General features: G+C 36.1%; 2 protein-coding genes across 3 annotated transcripts; both read right to left on the minus strand.

The window, feature by feature from the left end:
* Positions 1 to 5658: 5658 nt before the first annotated feature.
* LOC145998582 (putative palmitoyltransferase ZDHHC24) lies at positions 5659 to 27054 on the minus strand. Of its 2 annotated transcripts, none has more exons than XM_083135020.1 (3): positions 26907 to 27054; positions 18404 to 18619; positions 5659 to 6979 (listed from the first exon to the last, which is right to left on the minus strand). In XM_083135020.1, the coding sequence occupies exon 3, from the start codon at positions 6961 to 6963 to the stop codon at positions 6115 to 6117; it is 849 nt and encodes a 282-aa protein (XP_082991146.1). In that variant the 5' UTR covers positions 6964 to 6979; positions 18404 to 18619; positions 26907 to 27054; the 3' UTR covers positions 5659 to 6114. The 2 variants fall into 2 exon arrangements, with proteins under 2 accessions (XP_082991146.1, XP_082991147.1); XM_083135021.1 differs by lacking the exon at positions 26907 to 27054 and adding an exon at positions 20516 to 20536.
* On the minus strand, positions 16939 to 18359 carry LOC145998581 (putative palmitoyltransferase ZDHHC24). The gene has a single exon (XM_083135019.1). It carries the CDS (start codon positions 18300 to 18302, stop codon positions 17460 to 17462), a length of 843 nt encoding a protein of 280 aa, XP_082991145.1. The 5' UTR covers positions 18303 to 18359; the 3' UTR covers positions 16939 to 17459.
* Position 27055: the final 1 nt, after the last annotated feature.

The following is a 27055-nucleotide window of genomic DNA, read 5'->3' on the forward strand; positions in this document are numbered from 1 at the left end:
CATTTCACACTGCAGCAGCATGACAAGCAGTACAAGCTTATGCTCCATTGGTGAAATCCTCAAGCAACATGTGTCACCTGTTGCTTCGGTGTGAATTCTCCCTAACAGTTTGAGCTTACATTTGATCGTTTCCATGGAAAAAAAGATCCTCTACTATAAGTGATGCATTTACTGCATAAAACATTGAAATGAAGTTGTTAGATATTTAGGGCAAAATGAAGCCATATCAGAATTCATCTGTGCCAGTAGTACAGCACTTTTCTTAGAATTGAGCAGTAGTTGTCACTGATTGAAAGATTGACACTTGAGGGAAAAGAAGTATCATCAATAAGTTTAGAAATGAAAAACCATTTTCTTATAAAATTACTCTTGAATGCTCTTAAATCATTCTCAAAATATTTTCATCTTTGCACTTAATTGACTTGCACTTGTTCCAAATTTCATGCACAATATATTGTTTAACTGAATGCATTTGGCAAGATGCTTCATGACTTATAGGAGGTGCATTTCAAAAGAAAGGTCAGATTATTTATAAAAAGTGACCAGCAACAGTGATCGGATCGTGCCTCAGCAGTAACATCAACTGGTCCATTGGCCACCCAGCAATCATATTTTCGTTATTCAGCTGTTGGTTATCGTGCAAGTTAGAGATGTTAAAATCGCTCTGCGAATACACTATCCCACCAGTTCAGACGTACGGCCTGTGATTGGATTGCTTAATGCCAAAGGTTAAAATGCTGCCGAAATTCACCGAAAATTGTTTGAAGTATATGGTCCAAGTGTAATTAGTGAAGGAAAAGTATGGCAATGGTGTTGTAATTCACACCCATAAAAGGCGAAAAACTTTAAACAAACCCCATCTGCACGAAAAGTCATGGCAGCTGTGTTTTGGTACCAAAAAGATGTGGTTTTGGTGGATTTCACGGAGCCGGGAAAACAATCACATCATAAATGTACTGTGAAATGATACCAACACTCAGACGTGCCATACAAAACAGACGACTTGGAATGCTGCACTCAGCAACTGTTCTTATCCATAACAAAGCTGAACTTTTTGATCACTCCCCATATAGTCCAGATCTTGCACCTAGTGACTATCACGTCTTTCTGCACCTCTAAAAATGGCTTGCATCTTAACAATTTGAAGAAACTGAGGTGTTGAAAATGGCAGTGTTGTATTGGCTGAACTCCCAGGTTGCGAACTTCTATGCAGAGATTATAAAAAAGCTTGTTCATTGGTACCAAAATTGCTTGGAAAATTATGGTGACTGTGTTGAGAAATGAAGTGGATATGTATGTGTTTCAAACCACAAATACAGTGTTGCTACACTTATTTTCTTCTTTGACATAAATCAGTCAGCCCTTATTTTTAAAATTTGCGTCAAAATTTAAAACTTTACTTGTATAATCTTCTTTCGAAAAATTAACTGCATAGACTTGCGCATTCTTCATAATTTCAATTGCCTCATTTCGGTATCATCCCCCATGTCAGTCTTTTGTCAATCAATTCTGTTTTGCCTGATTTATTTGCAAATTTCATTTTGTTGATTCCATGAAGAGGAAACACATGAATACATTACACATGTTCTGACACAAACGATTTACAGCCAAAAACTGAAGAGTAAATGTTCCTCTTTTGCACATTCCTAATGCTTTGTACGACTTCAACAACACAGTATAGTGTCATACAAGCAGTAGTTCCCAAACATCTCACCAGATCTCAAACATCTCATCAGATAATTTGAATCGCGAATAATCCATACACAAATACTAGATTTCACCCCAATTTTGAAGTATAGAAGAGGTTACTTAGTGCTATCTGCCTCAACAAAATGCAAGATGCACATGCAACAATTCTCATATGCCTACCACCATATTATATTGTATTGACATTTATGTAGCAAAACACAAAAACCAACCAAGTAATTTGTGTATAAGTGTTTACTTTTATTTCATGATTTGCAACCATACACAAAAGGCACTGGTATCATAATATAAATTTACACACACGTGACAATACATACATACGTACATATAAATGTTCCATGGTACACCCAACAGCGAAAGAAACAGTAGGCGAATTGTCCATCACAATTTTAATTCGGCCTGAATTACACAATGTGATGACAATGAATTGAAATAAAGACGTCAATAAGCAGAGAACAATGCCTGCTTTGAACCAACATAGTTTCATTCCTTAAAACAGCACAGGATGTATAAGGTATGCCCAAATGAAAATGAGACCTTTGCTGTAGCGGCGTTGTATCTAATCGAAGAAGGTAAATATGTTTGCCGATAGATGGCGTGGTGTTTGTCCCAGTTTGCAGGTGTAGCGAATGGCTTCGCCTGCTATTTCCTCAGTTGGCGAGAGTTGTTTTGCGTTGATGGGTGCATTATGGATTCCTCCAGATCAGCGCAGAGAGCTGTAATCCAATTTCTTCGCGCAGAAGGCGAGCATGCTTCACAAATTTATCGCAGGATGAAGGACCTCTACTCATCGACTGGCTGGAACGGGGTGAAACAGTGAACTCTGAACGGTACTGCAACACGTTGTTGATGCTTAAACAGCCCACCAAAAACAAGTGCAGAGGTAAGCTCTCGGAGGGGATAGTGCTGCTCCAGGACAACGCTAGGCCACATGTGGCCAAGAAGATCCTCGACCTGCTGAGAACATTTCAATGAGAAGTCTTCACACATCCTCCGTGCAGCCCCGATATTTCCCCATGTGATTCCCTAATCTTCTGCCCCTTAAAACAATTACTGCAAGGTCAACGGTTCACTTGTGACAAGGAAGTGCACAACACTGTGAAAAACTGGATCCGTAAGCAACCCAGGAGTTTCTACACTGAACCATACACTCCCTTCCTATCTGCTGGGATCAGTGCATCAATATCAATGGCAATTATGTGTAGGTATCATGTTACACATTAACTGTAATTCACATATTATGTAATGCAAATTTCTGTAATATAATATTCTTTAGATATAACCATAGTCTCCTTTTCATTTGGGCATACCCTATAGAATAAAAAAGTAATGAAAATAGCAGTGGACAATTTGCCTACCATTATCTTTGCCGTTGATTGTACATATCACAAATTTGTTCGTTGAAATAAGAATAAAATGAGCAATTACTATGCACATGACATGAGATTTGGTTGCATAGGTAGAACTAAAAGTTCAAAACGTCTTATTACCTTTCATATTTCAATTTAAACAGCCAACAGGCTTCTTGCAAATGAATCAATGTCCAATGGGTACTAATTGCAGTTTACAAATTAGATATTATGTGATGCTTATCTGTAGTCATAGACACAGTGTAAAGCTTCCATGTGCAAGATAAAATGTTTCTTACAACACTCACAAATATTAATAATAAGATTTAATGAACACACAACCACCCACCATTTTGCCAAAGTGCAGCAGAATTGTATGAGCTATGCACATGTGACTTTTTACATTAAAATATAGTGTGTTCGTGTTATCAATCAAGAGGTATTTCTGTACTGTAGAACATTGTTTACTTTCACAAAACATAGATTGTTAATAACTATTCAAATTTTCTCTCTATTATTTTGATACTTAAAAACGTAGATATCAAGTGCTTTACTTTCGAATCAAATTTGAAGTAAAATTTGAGCCATCACACACCAGATTCTCATGATAGTATATAACTAATAAATTGCACTTAATATTTTTTTAATCAGAGACTAGAAATCACAATATATGCATGTTTTTTTTATAATGATATCAAAATTATAATAATTTGCCACATACTACAAACACATATTTCTTGCTATTGTAATTATTACGCTACTTTTTCCTCCTAATCACAATTTTCTACCCCTCCTTTCTGAACATCAACATTGAAAATCATAATGCCCACATATGCTTTAACCTATTGATGATATTTACAATCGCTAACTGTTCAAACACAGATGTGCGCTTTATCTAACAGATGGTGCAAGATTTTTATATCTTGTAGCACATAGATATGCACACGTGCCCAAATATGTAACATTCAAATTCAAGTTTTGGTCATAATAGAAAAATGATACTTATATATTTAGGTCTAGTAAACATGATATTTCTTACAGGCAAATTGGGGTTGTGAAGTTGTATTGTCCCCACAATGTCTGGAATAGCTACATTTATCATGTTTCTAACCAGTTCAGAACCAACTAAAATTCAATGCTGTCGATTTTGTATATTTAACATTGCATTTCTGCCATTTTAGGCTAAACACAACAAATGGCCACATGCAGAAAGCAGGAACTATTGGACAACTTCTGAACACTCCAAAATGAATGACAATCTGAAGTTTAACAAAATTATAATTGCATTCACAGAGTAAATTCTACAAGCTCTCAGTTAAGTGTAGTACTACAGAGGTAATTAAACCCATCGAATAAATGGGTTTTCTCCACACATTAACTTATTGGAAATTATAAACTGTATAAAATAAATAAGTGAATTTAACAAACATGCATAAAATGAAGAATGGTAAGAGGTATGATTAATACTGTTATTGAATTCTTGAATAGAATGTGAGGAAGTTGCCATAAAATATTAAATTATCTACTGTCATATTCCTTTATTTTGTTTTGGGTAATGTGGGTTTCAGTCAAGCACCCCCAGGATATAAAAGGGAAGCGAAGAAAACTAGTGATGCTAATCTGTGTTGTACGTTGGAGTACTGCATGGAACCACTTTCGCTTGCTCGTATTTGTTTGAGACTCCCACGCTCAAGCGTTTACAATGGAATATCATTTTAATGTGGCAATATATGGCTGTTTCAGCTCACAATCATCTGTTTCATTTTCACATATCACTGCATTGGTAAGAGACTAAACTACATTTTAACATGGAGATAATGGCTGTTTATTAAAGTTTCGGTAATTATGCGATATCGCCCGAACACCTCTCACTAGTTTATTTCGTTAATTTTAGCATTGATACTTACCTATTCTGCATTGCGGAAGATTCTTTACCATGAAGTTATGCCTTTTTCCACAAAATAATGTCAACTTTTCATATTAAGAAGTCATTATTTGTCTTCCTTGTTCCGCTTGGGTAACAGACAATATGGCATGCACTCCTCATGGATCATCATGTGTCGTGCTTGTGTTTTGTCGATTTGGAGTGGGTATGCAGGGTTTCAACCTTCTTAACCGAAAAATACCTACTTTCGTGTTCATTATGTCATCACAAACCATTGACGGATAGCCCCCAAAAAACATTCACGATAGCCCCACAAACCATTGATGGATAGCCCCAAAAATTATTCACGATAGCCCCACGAACCATTGACGGATAGCCCCAAAAACCATTGACAGATATCCCCAAAAACCATTCACGATAGCCCAAAAAACCATTCACGATAGCCCCACGGACCATTTACGACAAGGTTAGGTAAGCATAGTTAAAAGAAAAAAAAATTCATAGAAAAAAGGCATGTTTGGAAACACTGGCGAGAGCGCGTGACTTTCGATGCTCTCGCCATCTGCAGGTACATAATGGAAACAACGGCATAATGTTGTAGCTTTACAGAAAATGCAAGTTCCTTACATAAAAAGCGATTATTTCTTGATCTGCAGCATTCTATGGTGAAGTTTTCAGTTTCCGTGAAAGAAAATACCTTGAAGAACTTCGACAGAAACTGATTTCAGTAAGTAGTCTCTCCTGTAAATTTGAAGAAATCCATTCAGGCGATATCGCATATTTACCAAAGTTTCAATTCACGATCCATATATGAGGGCCCACTACCACAGACAAATTACAGTTATGCATGTACTCGTTGCTCGTTTTGCCTGTTCGACCATTATCTGCTTGAGCAAAGAAGCTGCCAATTCCATATGCTATCTAGTGTTGTCCGTACGAACTATTTGGTGCTCGAGTGAAATGCACTCCTTGCAGCACTCTACTGTACAGAAATGTGGACTGTATCTTTGTTTTATGAATAATCTTTAATGGTCCAGATTACTGTTTGGAAATAAGTTACTCTGCGAAATCTTTAATACAAAATTAGAATCTTTGGTCCCTCAGAGATCACACTGACCAACTACTGACTCAAACTAACATTTACTAACAGGTTCAGGTATAAAGATGATGCCTTCATCTCTGCTTAGGACCTTCTGTCTTCCACGATTCTGTTGTATCCCATTCAATTCCATCATGAGGTAAAGGAGATTTAATAAAAGGGCACAACCATGTCAGGTACCACCTATCACCAAATACTTCCTTAATATTTTGAGTTACACCTAAATCATAGTCCCTAATGCGGTGATTTCTCTCATATGTGACATAACCGTACTTTAATAAATAGGCATGGTACTGTAGCAAAGTCCCTGTAAAAAATACTCCTGCAAAATTTATCACAGTCATTAAAGTATGAAATTGGCATGCTGACACATCAAATCCAAAAACAAACATCGCCATAGGAAAGAGAATCTTCACCAAAGAGTAAATACTATGGTATTTAAATGTATGCCACAGAAAAAACACATTGAAATATGTTGCATATACAGTTGCAACGAACATATACAGAAGGAATACATAAAAGTATCTGTAATTGTAATGTCCAACGCAACATCCTGCAAATATGCAATGGTGTTCCCTCTTCAGTATACAGGTATCGCACACATTACAATGCCATGTTCTTGGAGGGACAACACTTTCACATACAGCACAAAAGTGCCATTTCGGTTTTAATGTTGATGGCAACATTCGACCGCATATGCTTGTATCAACAACCATCAGAGCAACAAAATTGCTCGTGATATTCACCATCAAAAACGTTCCACATATGAAATGCACTGCATACCAAACAGACCACACAGAGTACATGGATGGAATTACAACGAACAATTCGAACCAGTAAGTCAATGGGATCATGGCACAGATAAATGCACAAGCTCCTTTATCGCCTGTAGTTTTTGGTATAATTCCCCTCCTCAGATTCATTGTGGGTAATAGTTTCCTGCAACATTTGAAACAGCTCTTACACAAATTGCATTTACATACATTTCTTAATAATACTAAGCATTAAAAAATATATAAATGAGCACGCACACACAGAGGAAGACCACCACATAAAATTACTGTTATGTCGAGGCTTCTCTTGAAAGCCCAATAACACATCTGATGTGCTGATCAAATACCATCTATATCAACAGGCTTTGCCCTTCAGAGGGATCTGAAGTCGCCACCCCCCCTCCCCCCAAACTTTCACCCTGCTCTTTGCAAAGGATTTTCTGTCAGGGGTTAAAATAGAATAAAACCAGTTCAAATTGTTCAAAAGTGATTTTTTTATTGTAAAGGACATGGACAGATTACGGCTGTACTTTGTAAGCATTACTTTTGGACAAATCAACCAGGTTTAAATTTCATTAATCTTCACAAAACCTATATGAAGGGCAGGAAACTTCTAAATTAAATGCTTTTCAACTGTGTTACCACAGCAATAATATTGTGAATTGAAATTTACAACTCAAATAATGATTCTTTCCTAGGACATATTTTCTTATGTATTGCATGTTAAAAATAGCTTTGATTTGTTTTTATTTTACTTCTCTATTCTGCTACTTTTTGCTACAACGCAAGCCTCACAGAGGATTATACTGGCTTTGAGTCGATACCAGAGCCTCGTTAGTATGCAAAATGCTGTCCAGTTTGTAGTACATGTTAAAAATAGCAAATAGCAAAAGGATTAATTAACACAGAGGAAATAAAATGAAACAATGAACTGTTATTTTACAATAAGTTACATTATCTCCAAGATAATTGTCAATTAAGCTTTTAAAAAGAGCCTTATCATGGAGGAAGCATTTTTTTATATGTTTAATTATTATTCACAACATCTAAGGTATTCTTGAGCCCTCCCCCCCTAAAAAAGAACAATGGCAAGTTCATTTTCCTTGGTGATATCTGGAATTGTGCAAACATAAAATAAATCAACAATAAATACCGCATTTACTCATGTATAATGCGTATATTTTTTTTCAAAATTCTTGCGCCCAAAAAACTGTAGTGCTTATTATGCACGGAAAAATTTGGACAGCCAACATGACACCTCACATGTTTTCACTGTGTATAACACGTGTAAAAAACATATAAAAGTTTAAAAGCAGTTTCCCACGATTTTTCACTTTGTAACGGAAAATTCTGTGACACGGAATTCAAGCATGCACCTCCCATCACATGGGATGTGTATCAATGGTATTTGTTGGGCAAGAAATAATAGAAAAGAACTTCCAGAGTGCTGCAAATCCAGAAGGTAATTCTGATCTAATTTTCTTCTACTACAGGATAAACAAGGTAGTTACAGAAGTGAAAGCTTTGGGATGCAAAGTGAAAAGGGGGGTACTCTTTGTATACACAAGACTATATTCTATTCTTGGTCCACATAGGAACAGGTGACTCATTAAATAAGTATGATGTCATTTGCTCTTGATCGGCATAGCAGCAGCTTTACAATCTACAACTAAGAAATGGCTTTCTTGAACATGAATTGCACTGCACATTATATAGGCTACAATATATATTTTTTTGTTGCTATTCCACATCAAAAACAGGGTGCGCATTATACACACATTATACATGCGTAAATACAGTATTATATTTGGATATTTGGCACATATTTGTTTTTGAAATAGAATATTGCCACTGTTTCAAACCTTTTTCCTCAAGGGAGATAGATAATAAGGGTCATCATGTATCTGATGTTAGGATGATAACAGGTTGGTTTTGATTATTTTCATTTTTATGGCAATCATAACCATCCTAACACCAGATTCATCATCCTCGTTATTTCATCTGATTAGTTTATTATTCTTAGTAATGTTGCACAAGGCATAAGCTATGCTTTAATATATACATTTTTGTGGAGTGAAAATTTCGTTTTTTGAAACTGATTGTTGGGCACCCCCTTATTAATATTTTTCTCTTAATAGGCTAGTGCATGAATATTATATGACTTTGCAGCACAGTTAAAGATAATGTGACATCTACGTAACTAAAGAATACAACCTGCAATGGTCTACCGCTGGTGACCCTGGATGGGTAAATGCAGTTTGGGCAAATGGCACATTAGTACCATTATGGAAGAGATCAAGAATGGGTGAAGCAGTATGTGCCTTTATGGTATGATGCAATATACAGGGGACAATTCACATCAACTCATATTTATGATTTGTTTCAATGGTAGAGGCTGTTCTTAACACATTGTAACAACTTTCCATGGTGAACATATTTTCAATATATTGATTTGTTTGAGTGCTTTTAAATCCACTTTATGTACAGAAAGGCTAATCGGGACTGGATCTATCTGCCTCCATTCGGTATCGAACCTGAGACTTATTGAGTTGCTTTATTTTACTTCGCTTTTGTGCCAATTTTGACTAATTTACGAAGATCAGGATGAGTGATGATATGAAGAAATTGATGAATGGACACTCACTAACATCCATGCTCAGGCTGGGATTCGAACCTGGGACCCACCACTCCACCATTGGGGGGTCGGCAAAACAACCTGGAGCTCTTTGATTACAAAGTGACAACATTCCCACAATGCATCAGGGAGGCACTCAATATAGAAGCAATGTGAACCTCTCACGTGCATAATATTGCAAGTTTGTCCAAGGCCTACATGCAACATTACCTGTTCTTTATTTAGTAACGAAGTCCACAAAAAAAGGACCATTACATTATATATATTTTTCAACACACAATATATCAGTCAACTTTAAGAAAGCTTTCAGACAGGAGTGACATGTGACATAAACCAGTCCAAGTGACATGGAAGATACAAGTGACCTGTGCAGCTAGCTTGTCATGTCCCTCTAGTATGAAAGGTTGTGTCAGTGCCATGTGTCACTTGTTGCTGGTCATGTGTCCCCTGTCACATCAGTCTGAAAGCTTCCTAATGAGTTATTTAACTACTAAATTAATTTTGCATGTTAAGCAAAGCATTTTTAATATAAGAACTTCCATTGCAGATCACGTGGCTACATGAATACATATGTAAAACATGGAAGATATTGAGAAAGACTTCAATCATGCGAAAAGATAAAAGAAAACACAATATGGTTACCACATGTAAAAGTGAATAATATTTTATTTCTTGCTGTTGAATCTTACATGATTAATTAACATTATTAGATAGTTCTAGGAAAATTTGATTTGGTTCTCTGAAAAACAGAGTATAGAATGAAGCAAAGAATCACGTTATTTGTCTTACAAAATACTTTCTGATTTAAATATTTATAGCAGTAAAAACATTACACAAGAATAAATTTGGAACTAAATTCTTCCTTTTGCATGTTCATAAATACACATATCAGTGACATTCTTGCTTAATCAAATGAACATTTTACTCCAAATATGCATTTTCCTCTGATATACATGGATAAAACAAATGTGGCTGTCCCACCATTTTAGTTTTTACTGGGAAAATTATTGATATATTTAGTGTACGTTGTAATTAACCAAAATATTTCACACATTTTAGGGTGAATGTATAAAAATTACTATCCTAAGGTTCACATTCTTACTACTTTTTGTATTCCCACTACAAATACTGACATGAATTGCATTTTAGCAATTTAAAATTAAATCAACATCTACAGAAACAAAATACTTCTGATATGTTTTAAAAATTTGTGTCGATACAGTATATATATTATACAAAAATATACTAGTGCTCTAATTACCACATACGATTAATTTGCTCCAAATCTACTATGCAAATTTTATCATACCTCATTAGTTCACAACCATAAGTTTTCTTACATTTTAAATACTTTACAATCTATTCATTAGTCTAACTAGAAGGGGCCCTGAAACTAGTGAATGAAAACAATTACACAAATGCACACAAAAAGCCATACCATTTATTTTATGTATGACACATATTATTGATAGGACTGATAAAGAATTTGTATAGAATTAAGCACCACACCTTGAAAAATTTCTGTCAAGGCGTAATATGTGCAACATATTGTTGATATACCGGCCCTTTGAATAAGGTATGTTTTCAGCATTTTAGGTGCATGAACACTAGCAGTGTGAGATATCTTATTCCTCAGTATAGAACATTTGCTTCAAATTGTTTTGTTGGTTTATCAGGGGCCATCGCTTAAAAAAAACCAAGCATGGGAAATTCTCCGGGTTTCTGCTGCAACCTTGTTTCTGCAAAAATCCTTCATGTGAACACTAAATTGTCCACTCTGTCTTCAGCTCTGTCCAAATCTTACTTGTAATGTCATTTAAGGTAATTTCCATGAAGTACATGTACTTACTCAATTGCAATGCTGGAGGTCAAGTAATATTTAGTTTTCGTGAGATGTTTCAATGGTATGACATTTTGTGCATCACCCTGTACTTAATACATAAAAAGGTGAACCAAATGAAACATGCATCAATGTGTTCCCAAAACATGAATAGCTCGATCCTTAAAACATGAGGACAATAAAATTACACAATTCATGCATGCACGCACAGAAACATTATAAAATGAAAATTTGAGTCAAAATTCTTCACTACCTAGAACCTAGCTAGCTAGCATCCCTCCTAGTACAATTACCCAGAATACATGCATGTAATACAAAGACACCCCACATAAAAAAAATATGTTAAAAGTATCAAAATGCAACGCAAAATGTAAAGATATTCAAAACTCTATTGAGTAATACTATTTTTACACAAACCGAATTTGACATTATATGTAAAGAAAGTGACTTAGCTGCAACTGAAATTTTGATTGTTATATAGACTAATTATATGAAGTATGCATTATTTGGAGGTATGTCTATAACATTAGCCACAATACTCTTTTGGTTTGATCAACCTCTTCTAATCACAGCTTTTTTTTCAGTTCTTTACATAAAAGCACAAAAACTAAAATATTAAATATCTGCAGCAAAGCTTTCTTTTATTGCAAAACAAAAATTAATCATCAAAGGTACACCCAGCATCATTCACTCACTCAAACATAATAAAACAAAGATGACACAAATAACAGCAATGATGATTCATTATCTTGGCTTAAGAGAGATCATGTTCGATATCATGAGTTGTAAAATGCAACTCTAATTGTTTACTAAATTACTTTTGGCCAGGTTATCTTCATACTCAGGGTGATATTTGCCAGGGCGATTGGGGAATTCCTTCCCTCTCCTGGTAATTTGTGACACCTTGGCGTGATGTTATACATGTGAAATATCTAACTTACTGGAGCTTTCTCCAACTAGAAAATTTCTAATATCATATTGCTTATACATAGAGTTGGAAGTGGTCGAAAAAAACTGGCTTTTTTTTTGGAAAACAGGAGAATTTTTTCCACAGCTTTTTTGGTTGGGCTTTTTTCGGCTCACTTCACAAAAGTGCCTCAAATCAATGAAAATACAGGAGTTGGTAGTATTTTTCCTCTTCTATGGTTTTCGTTTATCCCCCTACTGTAAAAGACACTCATTTCTAAATATAAACTACAATTTACAATATGAAATTCGTAGCTAGACATAAACAGTGTTTTCAAGAAAACTGGCTATTATGAATGGGGAGTTCTTTCCAAGTGTTATCTTCATATTTCGGTAGGCTTATTAAATATATCTATATAGTACGAACATATTCACATAACTAGAGTAGTTTTGTATGTGTTTTTAATAGAACCTAATAGTATGATATGATTTGCAATGTTTGATTTGTTATACGAACATGTACATGAAGCAAAAAAGAAAATACTGATTACCTTTTGATAATCTAGTATCAGATCTCTTTACATTAAATTTTATGTTCAGTAAAATATATATTTGTATTCTGGCTTTGCAGTACATCATGTATAATCTGATTAAATGGCCACTAAACCTGGTCATGGAGCAACTAGTGATATATTTTGGCTTCTTGGTGCAGTGGTTCTCAACCTTTGTGAGACCACAGCCCAGTAATTTACTTCTTACAAGTCAATGCCCTGATCCCAACTATTCACTCATAAATACATTTCTGATCTTTAAACTTTATATGGAAATTAATATTAATATATCAAGTATAGCATAATCATAGTTCAATTATGTATAGACTTGCTGTCAAATATAAAATTACATTTAGAAAATTAGTTGTCAACCCCTGGGTGCAACAGACTTTTTGCACCCTGGCAGTTGAAAAACACTGGCACTAAAACTGAAGTATAGAAACAAATAAGACTGGACCTACAGTTCGAAATGAGATCCGAAGCACTTTGCCTCCTCTAAGCATTGGACCTCTCCTTATTAAAAGGCAACACTCCAGAGGGGCATTCATGATTATAAAAGGAACCTTCTATCAAAAAGCCGGCCTTTTTACAACAACAGTACTTGCAATTTATCTCTGTGATTTACAGGCTAAATGAAATCTTTAATCTCTGATGAAGTAGCTAACAAGCTTGTCAAGTATAGAGAACATTGAGACTGAAGAAACACATGACAGGAGGGGGGGGGGGGGTCACATTGAAGTGGCAAGTGACATGGACCCCTTCAGTCTGTAAGCAAGCATCCACCAAGCATGCACAAACAAGACCGAGGCTACACGATCCGTGCCAATGAGGAGCTCTCAGACTGAAGTCACAGATGGCAAGCGACGCAGTCTCCTCAGTATAAAGCAAAACGTTCACCATGCATGCAAGAACAACAGACCAAAGCGGCACGATGCACACTATTGAGAAAACAGTGTGACATGTTTAGCTTGTTGTCGCATTTCGGTTCAAAAGGTTGAATGAATTATTGAGGGTCTGCTTCCAAGTGACACATGTCACTTGTTGCTTCAGTCTGAAAGTTCCCTGAGAAAATGGTAGAGGCCAAGTGACAAGCGACACTTGCAGCTTATGTTGCTTCAGTTTCAAAGGTTGCATTTACTTAGGTTCCAAGAGGCACATGTCGCTTCCATCTCAAAGCTCTGTTAAACAGGATATATACACAAATTCACAAAATTCCTATACTTCTGCATATGTGTTACAAACAGTAAAGAATTTTAATTGTCCCGAAGCATCGAATATTTTGATATTAACACTTGTTTCATATTTTATGACATCAACATTTAAATTGAGACACAAACATGTAAAAGCTTGTTTTAAGTCCATTTGATGGTCAGATGTGCTCATCAGGACTACATGTTTAGTTTTAACCCTAGTTTACCCATGCCATACTAGAAACTTACATACCAGAAGGCAGCTCACAAGCCCACACTTTTCTTTGTGACTAAAATTCAGGAAAACATTTTATTATTGAATCACTGCTTCATTTGCTGATTATACAGGGTATACACAAATGAATGGTGCGGTTTAAAATGTCAATAACAAAAATATATTTTTAAACTTACATGGTTGCAGCAAACACTGTTACAGGCAGAAACTGCCCCAGTTTTTGATATGTGAGTTAAAAATTATACAATCCTTCAATGTGGGCTCCCCTGGTCGCATGACAGACATCAACGCAGTAATCAAACTCGTTCCAGACATGGTGTAACATGTCCACTGTAATGTCCTGCCCTGCATGCATTATCCGATCGCAAAGTTGCTGGATGGAAGTTGGCATTGGTTGTGCAATAAACCCTGTCTTTAATAAATCTCCATAGAAAGAAATTGCACAGCGTAAGATCTGGGGAACGAGGGGAGAATGTGATTTTTTTGTGGAAAATCCTTACGTGATGAGGCCATATTTGGAATCAGTGTATCAAAAAGATTGTAATTTTAACTCTCATATCAAAAACTGGACACTTTCCACCTCTAACAGTGTTTGCTGCAACCACATAAGTTGAAAAAAAAAAAAAATTATTGACATTTATAACCGCACCATTCATATGTTCAGTTATAAATGTCAATAAAAATTTTTATCATTAATAAAATATAATAACCATTTTATTGCATGAGTGTCTCTCATATAGTTTATCATTTACTAAAACTCACAAAATTCATATATTTTTATTAATGCTTTATAATTTGTAGAAGTGCGGTTCTTTTCTAAATATAATAATTACAATCATTACCAACCAATTGTACACTGTCAATGGCAAGAGTGTCTCGAACGAGACACATTCAAACATGGCACCTGATATGACCACCAATTGCATTTTGCCTCCTAATTACATTAAATTTGTTTTTATGAACAAAAGTAACAAAAATAATAATTAAATATTGGGAGCATCCTAGGAAACAATGTAATTTATTTCCAAGCAGTTGAAAAATCTATAAAATTGAGGTGGTGGGCCTGCAAGCCCCCCCCCCTTCCCCTATAGGTAAGCTAGGGTTAAAATTGTATCTGAATGGTTATGCAATATGTGTCCACTGGGATTGGCCAATATCTGTCTCTTAGCTGCTACATCATGTAAATTTCTATTACCTAGTTGTAAAATATGTCACTACAAACGTGTAAACTCATAACAGTAAGTTCAAGTGAAATAGGTTAGCTGTAATTGGTAAAAAGCCAAAATTTCCTGTTTTTTCCAAAAAAGCCAGCTTTTTTGTAACTCTACTTATACATATGATGGATATTTTAAAACTACGGAAATTATTTGTTATCCTATAATTACTGAATGGGCAGATTAGTTTGTGATTCACAAGTCAAAGAATTTGTCTTTGTATACATATATGAGTGTTAACAAAAAAGTTTCACCTTCCATACTAATTTTAATTGTTTTTGTTGTATTTTATGCTCAGAGAGGCTATTAAGAACTGGGTCTACAGTTAAGTTGGGATCTGAACCACTATGCAATGTGCCTCCAGAGATCAAACCTGAGTCCCTTTGATTACAAGGCAACAGTATTAGAGTGCAATTATTTTCATAATATCTCTTGCTGTTCTGTATTTGTGGGCTGTGAGCAAGTTGCAACTCCCCGAGCCTCCAATTAACTAGCACTGATCCTAGTGCATCAATGAAGATATTTTCCCAGCAGTTATCGCTATCCCTCCTCTATCACTCACACTTTGCTAGCTTGATTCACACAGTCAGCTGGAGACATTACGAAAATAATCTTAGGCCCACTTTAGATGGAAGCATTTCCTTTAACATTTATGCTAGAATAAATACTACGTGAATGCTTATAAAAAACTTATATAGCATTCTTCACAGCAGACAATAATTTACACAGAAAACCTTAGATAATATTGTAGATGGCTAGGGATGGGTGAATACAGCATGAAAGGAATACAGAGTTGGTTGGTTTTTATTCAATAACTAAAAAAATTAAGGACAAAGAGATGTAATTTAAAGAAGTAAATGGGCATTTTAATTAATAAAATATTGTGTGAACAAACAAACTCCACACATTTTTTTGTAACATTAAGTAACCATCAAGCTCACCTATATAATGAGCCAGTGCCCGGTGTTTATAATTGACACATCATGTGTGTACTATGTATGCTATAAAGTATGTATTGAAGCAGCATCATTGATTTGTACCTAAAACTGTTTCATAGGAAATGTATTTCCTCTACTTTAATAGTTATTGACTTTTAAAATGTGATGTGATACATTGTTTACATTGCAATCAGCTATACTGCATTTGTGGCATAGAGCTCCCTTCTGATTGGATGGTATGCGAGATGCTAAGAAAATGAGGACAAATTCTATCTGTGAAATATGCGATGAAATATTGTATGGCATCAAAATGCTACATAACTTCTTCACTTTACATGTTAGAATTCGATCATAGTAGAAGAAATGTTAAGAAAAATACCAAGGAAAATGCTTTTGTCTAAAAAGGGCCATTCTATACCCCTATGTCATTCTTCTAAAATACGTGCAATTGTATAATTTTATTACTTTTTGTGTGACATTGACTGATATGAAGTTTGTACCAATACAGCTAAAATACGGACATAAAATTTATCAATACCCATAATCAATATTCTACTGATCCAATATAAAATTCTATATAAAGAACCTCACATCCTTAATTAATGTATGTAACCAGATGACTGCAATGGGTTTTGATTTACAAAAAGAAACTGCATGTTTAGATATTTATTTTACGAGACAAAGGCATATAAATTATACATTTATATTAATAACAAAAGAGTGGAGTTTTGCGTTAAGCTACAGACTATTTACAGGAATATCAGATTTGTAAAATTATCAGCAATTTTACTATAATTTGAAATACTGTTAGTGTTGATTATTCTGGCACATCTTTACTTTTTTATTTGCCTGGATTTAGCACTCAAAGCAGAGTTTCAAACCCTGATGATTAGCAGTGAGGTGATTTTCCATTACTGGCATTTATGTATGCTTCTCAAATCAATAAATCTAGATTTATCACCTGCCCAAGTGAATTGAGTGCTTGACTAGCAAGCCTAGTCAGTACCAGCCAGAGCATAGGCATTTCAATGTGTTTGTTTGGTTTCATCACCATTCATGCTCATCATAATTGACTTAAGGATATAGAAAAGTGACATTAAATGAAATCTGACAAGTGAGTTTGAATTGTCTTCAAAGCTATCTGTACTTAGGTTCCTCTTCATTAAAACTACCTGTTTTATGCCAATAAATTCCATCATGGGGTAAAGTGGATTTAATAAATGGAAATACCAAAGTAAAATACCATTTCTCACCAAATACCTCCTTCACATTTTGCTTTACACCCTGATCATAATCTTTAATATGGTGCCTTTGTTCATATGTGACAGCACCAGATTTTATCAAACCTGTGTGATAGAAAAGCAGTACAGCAGTGAGACCTGCTGCTGCAAAAATTACTAAGCTAGCCACAAGGTAACAGGGAACAGCGTCAAAACCTAAGAATAACATGGACAGTGGCAATACAAACTTCCACAAAGAGACAGAACCATAATTTTCAAAAATGTATTGCAGAAAAAATATATTGAAATATGTAGCATAAGTGGTTGCGATGCAACAATGCAAAACAAAAAGGTAGAAATATCTGTGATTATGTTGACCTATGCAGCATCCTGTAAAAATACAGTGATGTTCTCTTTTTAAAATGCATACATTGCACTTATTACAGTGCCATGATCTTGGAGGACACATTGTTACACATGTATGGCAATGGGACCAATTTGATTTTGAGGATGAGACTGAAAACCTGCCACGTATGCTCGTATCAATAAGCATTATAGCAAAGTAATTGTATGTAATATTTATTACAAGAAACGTTCCACAGGTAAAATGCACACTATACCAAAATGACCACATGGGATACATTGATGGCACTACAATACCCAATTCGAACCAGTATATTAGTTGAATCATTGCAATAACAAGCAACAATGCTCCCTTTTCTGCCGAAGTTTTTTCTAAAATTACCTTGCTAATAGCCATTATAGATATTTTGCTACCTCCCAACACAACAAACTATGCTACGTCTACACATATCTCATGCAATGAAAAAATAACATTTTCCCATGGTTAAAAAGAAGTACCTGTTTCTCAATCAGATGATGGTGCCTTTATATGGTGATACTTCAGCATTCAGTATTTCCTTTATGTGAAACAGCTTTTACCAGCGTCATTTTTTTGCCAGATGCATTGCAAAGCTTCCAAATTAGTTATCATGGTGAAACTGCTGAACTCACTTTAATCAATCAGCCTCGATAACCTCTCTGATGTAACAATCAATGCCAAAGTTTCTGCTTTTCCTGCAAAAATACATTGTTTCAGATTAATTTCCTTGTGATTTTATACAGAAATATAATCAGAGGCTAACCAATTCAACTAATTGTTACAACAACATTCATTTAATTGCAGACTATCTAAGGATAATTACAGGAAATCTTTTTTTGGTGAGGCTGTGGATCTTTTGAGATTACCAGATGCAGGTATTTATACTCCTTGTGATGATTTTTGGAAATTGCTAAAAATATAATTCTCTTACAATTTGTTTACTGTTATGAATGTTACAATACACTAATACAATAATTACAAAGGTCATTCAAGATTGACTGACAAGAATAGGGCATGGCTTGGGAAATATAGTTTGGGACAAGATTTTGTGTAGTGGTTGGGTACCCTGTAGGTGTTTATATGCCAAGGTACTACTAGCCAGCCATTTCCAAGAAAAAGTGCTTCAAAGTTTCCCATGTGCACTTCAGTAGGTAAAGATATTGTCAGACTACCACGTGGTTGCATATCAGTTTGACATGCTGAAGGTTCCGAGTTTGATTCTTGTTGATTGCACCTACTCTCTTTTTTTATTTCTTGTGAAGGTGAACCTTTAACCTTTTGGAGCCCAAGGCCATTTTCACATGTAACCCCCTTGAGCCCCGAGCCGATTTTGAGTAAAATGCAGTTTCAATTAAATGAGCGTAGATCGGAGGCTAATTGCCCTAGAGAGATGAGTGATATACCGTTGTACATGGAATGAACCAGAGATTCAGACTATATAAAATTTATGCAAATTCGGCATATATGTAGTGGGGGGAGGGAGAGAACACTCAAAATTACAAAATTTCGGAAAAAGTCGAGATTTCCCCCCTCTCCCCCCAATAAAAAGTACATGACAGTGTTGACATGTACATGATTGCCCTAGAGAGATGAATGATATACCGTTGTACGCGGAATGAATCACAGATTCAGACGATATAAAATGTATGCACATTCAGCATATATATGGAGGGGGAAGGGGAAATCCCCAAAATATTTTCTTTTTTTAAAAAATAGGGTTTCTCCCTGTCACCCACCCCTGAAAAAAAAGGACATGAAAAGGTCAACATGCACATATAAATTATCGCTGGAATGTAAGAAACAGAAAAATATTTCCATCATTATCATATGACCAATGTAACGCGAGTTGTACCCCTGAAACGAAAGGCCTGGGTGCCACTGTCTCAAGTTTTGGTTTTCAGCATTAATGCTTTTACAATATCTACATCCATTTTAGAGTTCATTTTTCATATCTATGAATGTTACATAGCAATATTGTCACAATTATTATTATTAAATAAGGAATCATTGACCACAGTTTCCACCGCAGATGGGCCCTTGTGAATTTTTTGGAATCCTAGTGGATATGGCAAGTCCAGTTGAACTTCAGAGTCGCATAGAAGCCAAGTGAAAAATTAAACTTTCAGCATACAAAATTCACAGTAAAATTAGAATGCGAAATTGGCAAGTTGGTTATGCCTTGATGCTTCAGTTACATTTTTTCCCTCCATTCACCGGACAATTAAGAAATTGTGTCATCATGTGTCGCTTCACAAAAACAGGGAAGATGCTTTGCGAAAATTTTGCTGGGAGAGATAACATCTCCCGGCACCCCTTCTTAAGTTCGAGCTCTGTGTACATTACTTAAGAGTTGAAGTACCAGAAATCTATACACACCAGAGGCTCCAAGGAATCAAATTAGCTCTCTTTTTCAGATTTCTTCCGGTTGAAAAAAAAATCTCTGATATAATGCAATTAACAATATATATCCTAAACACACAAATGCACATACCCCTCCCCCTCACACCAGTTATGAGAGGTGTTCCATATTGATTTATACTTTATTTTCTTGCACTCACACAGATTAGTTAAACCTCAGTAGATATGTTCACCTTCTCAATGTGGTCTCCCTTCAGCTCTATACACTTGCTCCAGCAGTGAGGCAACTTCCCCAAGCCCTCATGGAACCACTTCGTTGGAGTGTGTAGCACCCACATCCGGACAGCTGTTTGCAGGTCCTCGATGTCTGTGAAATGATGTCCATGCAGAAGTTTCTTGGGTTTTTGGTCTCCAGTTCAAGGTAATGGAGCCAAGTCTCGTCGCAGGTCACAAGTTTAGACACGAAGCCTTCTGGATCCTGGTTGTGGTGTTGGAGGAGATCATGACTCATGTCTTTACGCTGCTGTGTCTATGCTGCATTCAGAGCGTTGGGAACCCAGACACCTTCCACAGTTTAAGGTGTTTGTGCACGATGCAATACAGGGTGACTCTGGCATGTCCCGTGCCTGCCTGCGCTTCCGAGAATGTTATACACCTGTTCTCCTGAACAAGCCGCTCTACTCGTGAGATTGTGACTAGCCTAGTCACTGTCCTTCCGGAACTGGTTCCCTTCTCCGTTGTTGTGTGTCCCTCCAGCCATCCACCTAGTTGTATATGGTGTTTTCTGATGGTGCATGCTCTCCACACACTGCTACCAATCGCCTGTGAATCTCTGCTGTTCTTTCACTCTCCTTCCTGACACAAAAAAATAAAGTTGGTAAGGACATGTCGTGTTGACGATGATGATGGGAAAAACTGAGGAGGATATGAGAAGAGTGAAAGAAGGGGTGGATTCCAATTGACCAACAGCTCAGGCCCAACTTCATCCTGAGGCTAATCGAGTCCCGCAGAGTGATCACGTTTGTCATCAAATAATAAAAGACACAATAAAGTTAAAAAAAAGAAAACAAATCCTAAATATCAGATACACTGTTCACCCACGACAACATTGATGAACAACAGCTTGGGATCAACTCATCCTGAGGCTAATTGAGACCCACAGAGTGATCACATTGCGGGGAACGATATGAACTCGACTAGATATGACAAGCAACTGATAAGATTGCAATGCACGCACCATATTTATAGAAAATGTTTGCTACCTGACCTACGTTATCCGAACAGTTCCCAATACACAAAAAGCTAAAACAAATATGAGCACAATTAAAATAATTCAAAATACACCAGAGGCGGAACAAGCTGAATGAGACGTCTTATTCCACAAAAACCACGTCGTCCAGCACTGTCCTTGCTGATTACTCTTCAACAAGTTGTCTGCAGACATACTGGCAGCAGTTGGGAAAATGCACTGTGGTTTACATGTATTACACCTCTCTGTTCTGTGCTGACACATGTGGCGGCAGACATATGTACTACCTATTAGCAACCGTTATGACAAGCCAAATGGTGGACTGTGGATAGTGGGAATTTCGAAAATGTAAATCAATATGGAATGCCCCTTGTACATTGGGTTGACAAGATTGATGATATCATGTCTCAGACTTTAGTTTGGAGGATATTAAAATGAAAAATAACTGATGTATAAAACTAAGTACATGAACATTTATCTTGCATTTCCACAAAGTTAGTGCATTCCTACATTGATTTAGTGTAAATATCTTTTCAAAATAGCTAGTTCTAATTTTCTGATTGAAGAATCTTTAGGGTTATTTCTCAACATAAACACTGAAGGCTGCATAGTAGGATCTTTGACCAACTGTAATCCCTTGAGAATTATGTTGAATTTTCCTGACAGATTTAATTGTTTTATACAACACAAAATTTTGTTTTATTATGCAGGAACCACAAATAACAAAGCTATTTGATCCAATGCACAGCCCATGTAAGAGAAATAATTCATATCTTGGACTACTTTCCTCGTTTTGCAATTAGCAATCAAGCCTGTGCTTTGGAGAGACATAAGTGCTGCCCAATTCGTGGAGGAGCTCTGTGCTATTTATAAAGTTAAAAAAAAACACCTTCCTTACTACGCGAGTACTGATTATTATGGTAAACAATATCACATTGGGTAACGGTTCTGATTGTATTATGATTTTTTCAAATTCTCCTAGCGGGAAAACTAATTATCGTTGAATTTTGGCAATCATTGTCACAAGAAATTTGAACCTTGCTTAAAGTAATGAGCACTGTTTGGATTTTCGAACAAGTCATTTATGTTATATATATATAATGGATAAAAGCAAGGAGGGCCAAAAGGGCTAAGTAAAAATAAAAAAAGGTAAAAGGAAACACTCAACGGACAGTAGAAAAATTCAAAATTTTCCCTAACTTCGTAGCATCATTGGTGTGAGGAGAAAGGTCCGTCAAATACCTTACGCAAGCATGTGTGCTTCCCATGGAAAATGTATTTTCAGTTGACAAGCGACTGTAAGTATCGTAGACTAGTGGGAATTAATGTAGAAGTAAGTCGGAATCTTAGTAGAATGCATTTAGTGACATTACTTTAATGCTAAGAGAACCAAACCTGGCCTGCCTAACCTAACTACGAAATCATACATTTAACAAAATGTTAGGTAATCGCTGAAACTCTGCAGTATGTGTTAACAGAAGTAAATCGAAATCGAACCATGATAAAATTGCATTCGTAGCATGATGAAATCGCAATAAAACCAAAGGAACTTGGACCCAATATTTTAATGGTAGTTCCTACATTAAAAATATATATATATTGAGGGCCCAATTTGGGAGGAGGGTGCTTGCCCTTGCACACATTTATGGCTGCTATATTCACTTGTGTAAAGCTTTTGGTCTAAGGCAGTGGTCAGTGGTTCTCAAACTGTTGTATGCGTACCCCCAGGGGTACATGAACGACTTGAAAGGGGTATGTGATCAGCTCAAAAAAAAAAGAAATATAGAGAATACCCAGACAACAACGTTTTTGCTGCAGGTGTGTAGAGCAGACTTCATAGATTTAACACTCAGCAGGAAAATAAGGCTGATTTTGTCACCGACACTTATCTTTGCTTCATGTTACTCTGAAACAAAATACTCGTTCGAAATCTATACTAGACTAAATTTGGAGCCAAATCTCCACTTCAAAACTTCAAGTGCACAACCAGATATCAAGAAACTGTGTCAGGCTATCCAGGCACATCCTTCCCCACTAGAAACTCTGAGAATTTACAATAAAAACTCCAAAATCGTGTTTGACAGTTTGTTTACAAACTTATTTTTGTTCTTTAACGCTGGAAAAAATATATGGAAATTAAAGTTTGTTATATACTTCTTACCATACACGTGTTTCACAGTTTTATTTTTGGGTAACAGTTCGGTATATCGGAGACACATTTCTTCATTTTTACAGAAGAAACTACTTATGGAAATGAGTTTCTCTAAGGTATCCAACGTTCGTCGAGGTATTTTCTTTCATCGTGGAATCTATTTGACTGGGAAATCATGTATTTTTCAAGAGAAATATCTCACTAACGCACAAGTGCCATTGCTTTCGCTACTTGAACTGGATGCTGCATACGTTTGATGACGTAACCCCCTCTTAGTGTTTCCAACCCCTATTTTTAGTAAAACTTTAACACGGTCACAACGGATTTCTTCATTTTTACACAAGAAACTACTTACGGAAATGAGATTCTGTAGCATTTAGAAGTTCGTGGAGGTATTTTCATTCATCGTGGAATGTATTTCACTGGGAAATCGTATTTTTGAACAGAAATATCTCTCCGACGCACAATTTTCGTTCCATTCATTTCCTTGCACTATGTGAACCAAATGTTGCGAATGTTTGATGACGTAACTCCCTGTGAGTGTTTCCAACCATGCTGTTTTTTTTTGTTTTGCAATATGACAATTTTAACTATGTTTGCCTAACGTAACTGAACCTAACCTAACCTTGCTGTGCATGGTTTGTGGGGCTATTCATGAATTGGGGCTAACTGTGAATGGTTTGTGGGGCTAAGCGTGCATGGTTCGTGGGGATTTTTTGGTTTCTGGGGCTATTCATGAATCAGGGCTATCCGTGAATGGTTCGTGGGGATTTTTCGGTTCATAAAGGTTGGAAACACTGCATACCCAATGATGATGTACCACGCTAGTCAAGCTGTCTCGCCATATTGTGTCTTATGGAAGCGAAATAAGGCACAACAATAATTACTCTTCATGTCAGAAATTGAAATTATTTTTGTGAAAAAAGCAAAATACCACCTTAAAGAATCTTTCGTAATGCAGAATAGGTAAGAACGAATGTTAAAAATGACGAAAGAAACGAGTGAGAGGTGTTGGGACCATACCGAATTTTACCCCTTTTTTAACTCTTGCTTGCCTAACCTAACCTAATTGGAAATGGTTTGTGGGGCTATCCCTCAGCTACCCATGCATAATGTACAATTTGCACACCACGTGACGAACACAATAGTAGGTATTTTTAGGTGAAGAAGGTTGGAAACACTGCATACCTACAGCGGTAGTTAACCTGTGCCCGCCATATTGTGTGTTATGGAAGCGAAAAAAGGAATAACAAAAACTACTCTCTATTGAAGAATTATGTTTGTTTTTGTGTAAAAAGCATAATGGCACCTTGAACTATGTGTTATGTGAACTATGTATTAAGTACGAGCCATGCGAAACACAAAATATCCGATTTTAATGTATCTCCGATATAACGAACTGTTACCTAAGATTGTAAACGTAGGAACACCAATAAAATAAGAAACGTAGGATTCTAACGTTTGTTTACCATCTTTCCACATACACCACAAATACCCTTTTTGCTCTATTACAGAAAAGATGCCTCCAACATATCAAAAACGCCCCACCAATTCCTCAAAAGCCACTATTCGGAGAAAACCTATGGTGGGGGTACATTAGACGTTTAGTTACTACTAGAGGATACAATGAGGAAAAAGTTTGAGAACGACTGGTCCTAGGATATTACTTCACCACAAAACACGTCTCCGCGAGTTAACAGAAAACGTTCATAAATAACAATCCTCGTAACTCATGCAAAATTTCTGGTAACACTTTACTATAGGGGTGACGGATTTCTTACTTTTTACAGGAGAAAGTATATACGCAAATCATTTTCTGTAACGTTGTTGAAGTTCGTGAATGTAGTTTTGATCCATTTTAATGCAAATGAATGTTTTTTCTGCAAAAATATCTGTCCAACACGCTGTTTCTGTGGTAAGACTGCAAAATATGGGCTGCTTAGGAGGAACGCGGTTCATAATTTTTTGGTAACGTTTTGTAGTTAGTAATCGGGAAAAGTAAGTTTTAAGGTGCGGAAATTTTTTTTTCTTTAAAAAAAACAGAAAAACGTGTCCAGGTTGGGCGGTATTGAAATTGTAGCAACGAAGGAAAAGGCATATTCCTGCACAAATCTAGTGAAAGCCAAAAAATGCCTACGTTGTTAGGTAGCTAGGTTTAGTTCACTTAGTCTAAATAATAGTCATTGTATTTATGCTAATGAAACCTAACCTAACAGGCCTAACCTAACCTTGTAGGCATTCCTCGAAGAAATAATGAAAGAAACTGTGCATAAACAATATGGACATGAACGAATGGAGAAATGCATTGCTTTTAGTAGCAGGAAAAACATTTTCATTGTATTTATGCTATTGGAACCCAACCTAACAAGCCTAACCTAACCTTGTAAGCATTCCTCGTCTGAAATAATGAAAGAAACTGTGCGTCTGTGGGTGGAATCCGGAGCGACAAATCAACTCGAATGCCGCGAAACGAAGGGTCTCACTAATCGCACAACACTTGAGCGCGTAAAAAATATGAACACGAACAAAGGAGAAATGCATTGCTTTTAGCAGCAGGAAAAACATTTTTTACGTGCAATAATATAATAGTAATCGTAAAAGGAACACCGGAAAATGGAAGTAGAAGGTATGTACTTTCAGGGGATATAAATTTTGTTAGTCTATTTAGAGGAAAAAAGCAGCCCATGTTCTGCAGTGAGACCCCTGATACTACAACAACACCAAATTTTAACTATGTTTGCAAAAACCTAACCACGCGCCAATGGTTCAGTAAGTATTAGCAGTACTATAAAAATCGGAGAGCAGTCCGGTCGCGAAAATTGATTAGCTTATTTTGCAAATTCTAGACGTTTCCGACAAATTTTAACTTCAGATTCGTGATTAGAAGGCCTCAATTAGTGAGTATGTAAAATATGAAGAAAATCGGAGAGGGGTCCGGTCATCTCAAGTCATACCGCAGAATAGTACGTTAGCAATGTAAAAAAGTGCGAAATAAATGATTTATAGGTGTCACCCCTATAGTAAAGTAGTACCAAATTTCTCTCTCCAGTGAGGGTAAAAGGTACCACAATTGTTGGATCATGCAGAAAACTACAACACACATACCAAATTCCTTATCTCAAAGAATATACACTAGTAATTCCCTACTGTTTACGAACTCATGTTTGATGTAGGTACGGCATTTCGACAGAACATTAGGTAACCATATTACCAAACATATTACCTTTCCTTATAGTGAGGTGTATGAAAAACAACAATATCAATTAACATTCTTTTGTTGCATCGCTGTAGAAATTACAATTTGCAAACACTGTTTTGCTCAAAAAAATTAAATACTTCAGTTTGTTGAATGGATACACATACTATCAGCTG

This window comes from Lepisma saccharinum, chromosome 14, assembly GCF_977018435.1.
Source record: "Lepisma saccharinum chromosome 14, izLepSacc3.1, whole genome shotgun sequence".
Taxonomy (NCBI): domain Eukaryota; kingdom Metazoa; phylum Arthropoda; class Insecta; order Zygentoma; family Lepismatidae; genus Lepisma; species Lepisma saccharinum.